The sequence below is a fragment of the Asparagus officinalis genome, unplaced genomic scaffold (assembly GCF_001876935.1).
Source record: "Asparagus officinalis unplaced genomic scaffold, Aspof.V1 AsparagusV1_Un461, whole genome shotgun sequence".
Lineage (NCBI taxonomy): Eukaryota > Viridiplantae > Streptophyta > Magnoliopsida > Asparagales > Asparagaceae > Asparagus > Asparagus officinalis.
This window is the reverse complement of record NW_017972726.1, coordinates 136,276-145,676: the sequence shown is the minus strand read 5'-3', so window position 1 is coordinate 145,676 and position 9,401 is coordinate 136,276. Positions and strand designations below refer to the sequence as shown.

The 9,401-nt window shown below is 37.8% G+C and overlaps 1 protein-coding gene across 1 annotated transcript in view; it reads left to right on the top strand.

Annotated features, from left to right (window-relative positions):
- Positions 1–3,891: 3,891 nt before the first annotated feature.
- Positions 3,892–9,401, top strand: part of LOC109827816 (NADP-dependent D-sorbitol-6-phosphate dehydrogenase-like) — an 18,143-nt gene continuing 12,633 nt past the window's right edge. Inside the window, exons 1-4 of the mRNA XM_020394832.1 lie at positions 3,892–4,164; positions 7,942–8,036; positions 8,084–8,201; positions 8,300–8,432. Of these exons, the coding sequence (XP_020250421.1) occupies positions 4,032–4,164; positions 7,942–8,036; positions 8,084–8,201; positions 8,300–8,432 (479 nt within the window). The 5' untranslated portion in view covers positions 3,892–4,031. The remainder of the gene's footprint in view (positions 4,165–7,941; positions 8,037–8,083; positions 8,202–8,299; positions 8,433–9,401) is intronic.

The following is a 9,401-nucleotide window of genomic DNA, read 5'->3' as shown; positions in this document are numbered from 1 at the left end:
CTGAACATAAACAACTAACTGAGGAGTTCTGAAATAACTACTAAATAGTAAATAGCTAGATGGAATCTATGAGGAAATCCCCAACTAACTGAGGAGTTCTGAAATAACTACTAAATAGTAAATAGCTAGATGGAATCTATGAGGAAATCCCATTAACCTGCGACTCTTCGTACGCCTGACTCACTGCCTGAAAGGGGGGAAAACAACGAGTGTCAAAGCACTATAGCGAGATCATCTCCACTTCTCCCAAGGGGAAGGGGTAGGAGTATATAGAAAATAGAGTTAGTACATATACATATGAAATCATTCATAAAATTCTAACTGAAAGTTAATATTTAGGAAATCACAACACGAGAGTTAGTACGTTGAGCGAAATAATCCAAATAAGGAAACCCTTATGTACATACCATGTCTCAAATTGTGACTCCCTAAATACTAACCCCAAACCCTATGAATGAAAACAATAAACCAAAAGGAAAACACTCCAAACCTCAAACATGTAGAATAAATATCTCATCTCAATTACACTCGAAAAGGAAAACACTCCAAACCTCAAACATGTAGAATAAATATCTCATCTCAATTACACTCGGGTAGACAACTCTAACATAAGAGGGATCTCATCCCATGTAGAATAAATATCTCATCTCAATTACACTCGGGTAGACAACTCTAACATAAGAGGGATCTCATCCTGAACAAAAAAATCAATCATAAGCTATGTCATGCAAGCCACGATCTTAAAAGAAATACCCTACTCGCGGGAAACCAATATGAAAGCAAAATACGACAAATAATACTTACATATGTGCATCTCCTTATGCAATAGCGATACTTTTATAATATTATTACTCAATCACTTACATATGTGCATCTCCTTATGCAATAGCGATACTTTTATAATATTATTACTCAATCGCTCTGCGGTAATAGGTTTTATCTCCCACCTTATGCAATAGCGATACTTTTATAATATTATTACTCAATCGCTCTGCGGTAATAGGTTTTATCTCCCTATCCCGGAATACAATAAAATGACAATACTTTTGTAATACTCTTACTCAATCGTCCTACAAAAATAGGTCTTATCTCCTATTCCAGAATACAATGGAATGATGATACTTTTGTAATACTCTTACTCAACTGCTCTGCGAAAATAGGTTTTATCTCCCCATTCCGGAATACAATGAAATATGTTATGCTCTTCATATTTATCAACTTAAATTAGGATAAAAATATGTTGACACCACATATTCTAAACATACGTGCACATATCTCGGTGTGCGTGTCCATAACTGGTGTTCACTGACATCTTAGGTGTTATACAACTCATAAACATTGAATCATAATAGTACAAGGTCGAGAGACTAGCTCGAAAACTCAACAGTCGAACAAAACATGCACAGGGCCACTGACTATGTGGCGGCGATCGACCGCGACGGGTTCTAGAGCCTACTCAGGCCTCTATCCTGCACGCGGTCAACCGCCGCTATGGCGCGGTCGACCGTGGGCTGATATTCCTGATTCTCAATCTGCTTGTGTGTGTCATGTTCACGTCGTGTTTAAGTGATTCAAACATGATTAAAACAACATGAAACTTGCATGAGAGCATATCTACAATAGATAAAAACTTCTTGAAACAAACCCAACATATATAGCATGATTATTTGCATAAAATTAATATTCAAAACCCTAGTCATACATAAAAACTCGAAACGAAGAACAAATCATCTTTCTTCAGATTAAACCACGTTTTAAATCATTTTCAGTTTTGTAAATTTTTTCTCAAACTTTTTAACATGGAAAGACCTAGTCTTTATACATATAATACAAAAGAATTGACTTTTATTCATAAACTAGTTAATTTGGCTCTACAAAACATGTTAAAAACTCTTTAAAAATATTTTAAAAAATAGGAGGGGGATTAGCAGTGATGAACTCGCCTGGGGTTTGTAGAAAAACGTTTAAGAAGCCAGGCCAAGGAAGATCTATAATCCAAACGCCAAAATTCACGCGAAAATCCACTTGAAAGCCTCCAATCTTCTCCAAGAATCAAAATTAGGATTTAAAGGGGTTTTGGTGGCTGTTAGGGTTCTTAGAAAATTGAAAATATTGTGAACATATGATATATATATACCAGAAAACGGATATGGGCTTTAGAAAACCAAAACCAACTCAAAAAAGGAATCTGACTTTCTACAGGTTTCGCGGTCGACCGCAGTGGTCGACCGAATTGGAATTTTCCAGTTACACATATTTGGCCATTGTGCATGTTTCAACTTTTTTTTCCTCATGTATGAACTCGTTCATATTCAAAACACATGGTATCATACTCATTCCCATTTAACTATATTTATCAAAGTAAATATCCATAAATTATAATTAATCTCATATTAATTATATTAACATAAATTATCAGGGTTTTACAAAAGGCCTTGAAAGATGGAGGGGGTACTCTGAGCTAAGAACCATATCTGCTTTTGGATGCGATAAAAATACCATCGACTTGCACACTTCATTTGTCACACTCAGCAGCTTTGTGGACAATAATGCCACATGAAAAGCAAAAGTCAGGAAGTCTCTCATAGGTGAGGAAGAGCTTCTCAATCTCTCCGGTCTCTTCAAAGCAAACACGTATGCCTCTTTTTGGAGGCTTAGTAATATCCACGAGAATTCTCAGCCACATCTTGTTATCCGCAAATCAATCCCTTTAAGTTCTCCTATAAGCGAGCCATAGTCTCTGGCACACCTCTCGTTCATCGCAGCCAGTGGTACATTCTTGACATTTACCCTAAATAAAGTTGAAGAGAAATCCTGAGAAAGTTGGGGCATTGACTCCATGAGAAACAATCAAATTGAGCAAGTTCCTTTCAAAGTACCATGGCCCACCATCAAGCACTTTCTCCCTATCTGCATCGGAAATCAAATTTAAAAAGAAAAGTATTCCTTCCACTGTAATGTTCCACTTGGAAGGGGGCATCTACAATCCATACCTTCCTAAGGACACGCTCAAGACCATCTCTATTTAGCAATCTTCCTACCAAAAACCTTCCCCAAGAGATAGTTGTTAAGGGAGGGTGAATCTGTCCGGTTCTTAGTTGACAGAAAAACCGGGTCATCTTTATCGTCTAAGCTGCATTTGGCACAAAGCTCGGCCAACCCATCATCATCAATTCTCGCCATGTTCCAAATTGATTTGGAGCCGAGAGGCTGCTTGAAATGGTGATGCCGTTAATATGAGACCGATAGACGGTCTTAAAATGGCGATGCCGTTAATTTGAGTCTGAGAGACGGCTTAAACGGCGATGACGTTAATTGGAGACCGAAAGGTGACCCTGAAACTGCGATGACGTTAATTGAATATGAAACGACAATGCCGTTAATTAAATATGAAACGACGATGCCGTTAAATAAATATAAAACGGCGATGCCGTTACTTAATTATGAAACGACGGTGCCGTTCGTGTGAGCCGAGAGATAGCTACCTCGGAGGCCGAGATGTGGAAAACCTCGAAGGCTGTCGTGAGGGTTGGGAACGAGACTCAGATCTCGCCAAATAATTCACCGCAAAACTATCGGAGTGAGACAAGAAGAACCATGCCTCACAAAGATTGTAGAAACCGGCTAGAGAAAAAAATAAAAAGAGACGATCATGCCGATGGAGATCCGTCACGAGGGAGGGGGAGAGAAGCGTTACACGCTTCCAGAGAGAAAAAGAAACGGACTGAGATCTAGGGTTTTTACAAGAAAGAGAGCCGACCGAAAACTAGTGTTTTCAAAACACTAGAGAAGGTAGCCGACTATTTCTGTTTTTAGCATGCAGTGATTTCGAGCCATTATATTAGTGGTAGATATTTAGAAAAATGATATGCAAGGGAAACATAGAGATAGAGAAAGATAAAAAGAGGAAGAGAAAAAAGTTTATAAAAAGTTCTGAAGGACCTCAATGGAATTATCCCAACGAAGAATCTAATAAAGCGTTTTAAGCCGGCATTCACGCTCCAAAGAGAGAGAAGCAGAGAGCAGAAGCAATGGCGATCACGCTGAGCAGCGGATTCAAGATGCCGATGATCGGCCTCGGCGTCTGGAGAATGGAGGGCAAATCCATCAGAGATCTCGTCCTCTCTTCCATCAAGCTCGGTTATCGCCACTTTGATTGCGCAGGTAATCCACCTATTTCGCTAGTTTTTTTGACTATCTAGATACGATTTGTGTTTACCCATTTGATGAGGTAACTTCTTTAGATTTATTTTCTGGCTAATCTTTCAAAAAGGTGGGGGCTTAAAGAAATTGAGAACTAATAAAGGAAGGTTACTGTAAAAATTGAATTTTGATTGGGCTGTATTTTATTGGTGCATGCAATGGTTTGGCTTTTTTGAGCTTGTCCTTTCCATAGATGGCGCTGATCTCACTTGGGGCGTTCCTGTTTGATTCGTTTTATCCAAATGGGATTTGAAGGAAAAAGGTAACGCTGATCTTCAACTTGGTGGAGATGATGTCCTATTTGCCTAAGCAATTGATATGTAGGGCTTTTATTAAAATTCTAATGTCAAAGTATTATTAGTTATTTAAAATGTGGAAAGATATGAAATATAGACGATGGCGTTTTGAATGTTATCTCTAGGTTAGATGGAATATTTTATGACATTTGAAATGCATTAAGAGAGAGGAGAAACGAAAAGGAGAAGGAAAGGAAGGGGGAATAAAAAGGAACAAGTTCTTTTCTGTTCAAATTGTAACATACTAACATTAATTAAGATGTTGTAGACTTTTGCTGCTCCTTGAGTGATTTGATAATTTGTAATTGTGAAGTATTCTTTGGTATAGTTATTCTACTAAACACTTGTAGTGCTGTTAGCCTGTTTGAGTAACTTATGATTATAGTCTCAGAAAGCCTGAAGTTTATTAACTGCACAATAAACTTTTCTCATGTTGTTTTGTGAGAGTCTTGTACTTCTACGACATGAATTGCTTTGATAGTATGTTAGGTGTATAGTATGACATTGAAACGTGGCATGATATACCTACCATTCCAGGTTGTAAAGCTTGTTTTTGTTGCTATGGGTTACACCTAGAGTGGGCTTCTTCGATAAAGATCTAAAGTATATTTTAAGACAGGCCTGTAACTAGAATAGCATTGGGCAATCGTGATGGCAAAGTTAATACATCAGAGAATACGTATAGAAATTGACAATGAGCTTCTTTAGGGACACAATAACTTAAGATTTTATATAATAAAGTCCATTATTTAATCCATGTCACGGTAGGTCTTTGCCCCTCTGATAAACCTCAACTGGAAAACTTTTATACCGATCAAGATTTATCGTTGGCATATAGAGTTAATACCTCCAAGATCCATGACTCGGGGACTAATTCAAAAAGAATGTAGTTTGACTACAACTTCAATCTCTTGGAGGTTCAAAAAGCATATTTTGTTGGATCTGAACTTTAAAGGAAAAATCAATACATTTTTTATTTTAGTTGAGGATTTATTATGAATCTTTCCTTTATATATAAAAAAAACAACACTTTGTGAATCACAAGTTATATAGAGTACTTACATTTTAAAACAAACACTTATTTGGTTGTCTTAGAGCATCGTGGCTTAGCATAATTTTTTTTTCTCTTTAAAGTGATGATGAAAATGTTTTTTTGGAGATCAAGGTGTCTGTTCTAGGAAATGCTTTCTTTGCGCTTTCTGTAGCATAATCGCTTGGAGCATGGTTCGTTCCGGTTCATGGTACATCACTTATTTGGAATTGGGGACAACGGGATCGTGATATCCCACTTATTTGGAATTGAGGATGGGGGAGTAGGCTTGTACAATACGCTATGGTGTGTTATACTTTTTAAATATAGGATTATGAGGTTCTACTAGAGTCAAATTCGAGAAATATGTTAGTTGATATCACTAATGATAAAAGAACCTTGATAATCATATTGCACGAAGATATGCATACTTTATTGCTAAGTTAGGTATAACAACCACAATCTCTACGAATATGATGAAGAATTGATCCTCTATTTAAATAATGATGTTGATAGTGCCAGTGAAATTCATCTCAGTTGAATAGTTCTTTTGGGATCCCCATCAACACCTGTAAGTTCATCATTGGACAGAGATGATATTTCTAGCTGACAATGTAATAATAATCTCTATTCGCACTAGTTTCTTTATATTAGAGGTAGTTCTTCCGACTATCATCATATTCTGGACACGTGCATGCGCTTCTTGTGACACCCTCACTTTAGTCCCACATAGACTAGTGTGTAGAAATGTTAGTGATTTAAATAGAGAGCTTTAGTCCCACATAGACTAGTGTGTAGAAATGTTAGTGGTTTAAATAGAGAAGCCCAATACCCAAGAACAACTAGTGCTAGTATTTTGGCAGTAGACTTTAGTTAATATCGAGTTTCGTGGGTCCTACGGCTTGCACGCGCCAACGGGCCCGTGGGTCCAGGGCGTGACAAATGGTATCAGAACAGTTGCCACCCGAAAGTGTGGAGCTAAGTGCTATACGGGGCTAAGTGTTACACCGTGTGGATGTAGTGGGACTGTGGGAGCCACCTCTAGAGTTCGTAGGAGTCACCTCTAGAGTCCATATCGCCTGACAGTGATACTGGGATGTGCTATCATGTCGTGAAGACGAGGACGTCGTATTTGTAAGACGAGATGATTGTGACACCCCCACTTTAGTCCTACATGGACTAGTGTGAAAAAATATTAGTGGTTTAAATAGAAAAGCCTAAGGTCCAAGAACAACTAGTGCTAGCATTTTGACAGTGGATTTAAGCCAACATCGAGTTACTCTCGGTGAGTCTCACGACTTGCATGCGTCAACGGGCACGTTGGCCTGGGGCGTGGCAAATGATATCAGAACAGTTAGCTAGCCGAAAGTGTGGAGCTAAGTGTTATACGAGGCTAAATGCTACAATGCGTGGATGCGGTGGGAGTCACATCTAGAACCAGTAGAAGCCACCTCTAGAGTCCACATCGCCTGGCAAGTGATACTGAGATGTGTCAATTGTCATGTCATGACGACGAGGACGTCGTCTTTGTAAGGTAAGGTGATAGTGATACCCTCACTTTAGTCCCATATGGACTAGTGTGTAGAAATGTTAGTGGCTTAAATAGAGAAATCCAAGATCCAAGAACAACTAGTGCTAGCATTTTGATAGTAGAATTTAGCCAACATCGAGTTACTCTCGGTAGGTCCTACAGTTTGCATGCGCCAATGGGCCCATGGGCCCGGGGCGTGACACTTCCTCTCTGTTCACCCTCCCCTGGTTGGTTGCGGCGAATGGCATCTGAATGCACAACTTTCTTTGACATTCTTTGATGACATAATTAAATCACTTGATCACATGTGTGGTGCCAATAGTTTATTAAACAGATAGTTTCATTATCCTTATTGATAAAACAAACAAATACTGAACGATCATAATAAATTAGTTTGAATCAGATGTAGAACAATGAAGATTGCATTTCTTATATATTTTTCGTATTGATGCACTTAAACTTAAAAAAGCCTAAACTCATTATGATTATGCTTTTCATTTTTAATGTAATGTCTATGTATGTGAAGGAATTAAGCCTTCCTTTATGCTTTCCTAATGTGTCCTTATATCTTTGTTTTTTAAAATGACATTCAAGTATATATAAGGGTTATCATAACCTTTAGTGCAAATGATTTTCTTCTTGACATGCTTTTGTTCAGGATAAATTGCAAAACCTGCACCGTGACTATATATTCATATAGGAGTTATGCAACTTTCATTCCCTCAGAAATTTATTATTATTAGCATTGTTCTAAACCTCCTAAGTGTTGTGTATTTTCACATGCCAGCAATATTTCTATTCAAGTAGAAGTAGTCTGATCCTTCCATGCGTGCCTTCCCTTTCCCGCCCTTCCTCACTAGTTTGGCAAACTCTTGTTGCAGCTGATTACAAAAATGAAGCTGAAGTTGGTGAAGCTCTTAGAGAGGCATTTGAGACTGGTCTTGTCAAAAGGGAAGAACTTTTTATCACCACGAAGGTTAGTTCAGTAAAGCCGGTAAACTATAGATACCTTTCTGAGGACAGCTTTGGAATTCAGATCATGGGCATGTTCTTGAGGCCTGTAAGGATAGCATGAATAAGCTACAATTGGAATACCTTGATCTTTATCTTGTCCACTTTCCAGTGGCTACAAAGCACACTGGTACGTCCTTATATTTACTAAATTCATATATTGTAGCTTCTCCTTTGATAGTTTATTGGAAGCTAACTACAGTTGCAAATACTTTAACGCAAGGGCAGGAGTTGGAACAACTGCTAGTGCTCTGGATGAAAATGGCTTACTGGACATAGATACAACCATATCCCTTGAGACGACCTGGCATGCGATGGAAGATCTGGTAACACAGGGCGTAGTTCGAAGCATTGGAATCAGGTAGAACCATATGCCTAAGTATCACATTTATTTGTTTAGACGAGTAACATTTGATCCAATCTCTAAGCTAAGGGACTCTACAACTACAACTAGTCAGTAGGTGACAAGAGTAATCCATCCTGGTAATCCATGATAAAGTTAAGATCGCTATTGTTGGTAAAAGGAAAGATATGAAACATTCTGTTTAAAGTTCACTATAGAAAATTTTGTCTAAGTTACCATATGATCAAGTTGTGATTTCTTCAAGCCTGTTGGTTGTTACTGGGCTCTGTTTGCGTTTGAAGAAAGGATAGACCTCAGCTAACATTTGGTAAAGTTGAAGAAGGATAGACCTCAGATAAAACTTCACGGAAACTGACATCAGTAGGAATGATTAATAAACCAAAATTCCTATGTACAAAGCAGACTTCGATAGGGTTTAAGTCATGCAAGAACACACTTCCGTTCAACTAGAAAATGTTTCTTAAGCAGATACTTATTTTTAGTTTAACCATCATACCTTGTCGTCCATCTTGTTGGATTTCTTCATATAACACAAATTCAGTTTGATTTAAGAAAAAATACATATCAACCCACGAATCTGTATTTTCATACCAGTTAGGTTATTCATTTCAAGCAATCTTATGTATCCAGAAAAATCTTAGGCCCATACTGGCTAATTAGACATCTACAATGTGATAGAGTGGGTTTCAAATATATTTGGGCAAGATTTTCACTTGAGAAATTTACTTTCAATGATTCTTTGCTTGAAAAGTACAAGATTAGTGAACCGAAATATGCAACTAAGTCTTGCCACTGTGGTGAAGACAGTTGGGCATCCCACTTTGAATGTCACCCTACAACTTTTGTTTAAGCAGAAAAGGGACACATTATTATATGAACCCATAAAAATAGGAATTATATAATTGAGGACACATTTGAATCAGTGTATGTACATTAACCAAGGAGTCCAAGGAATTGGTCTGAGTG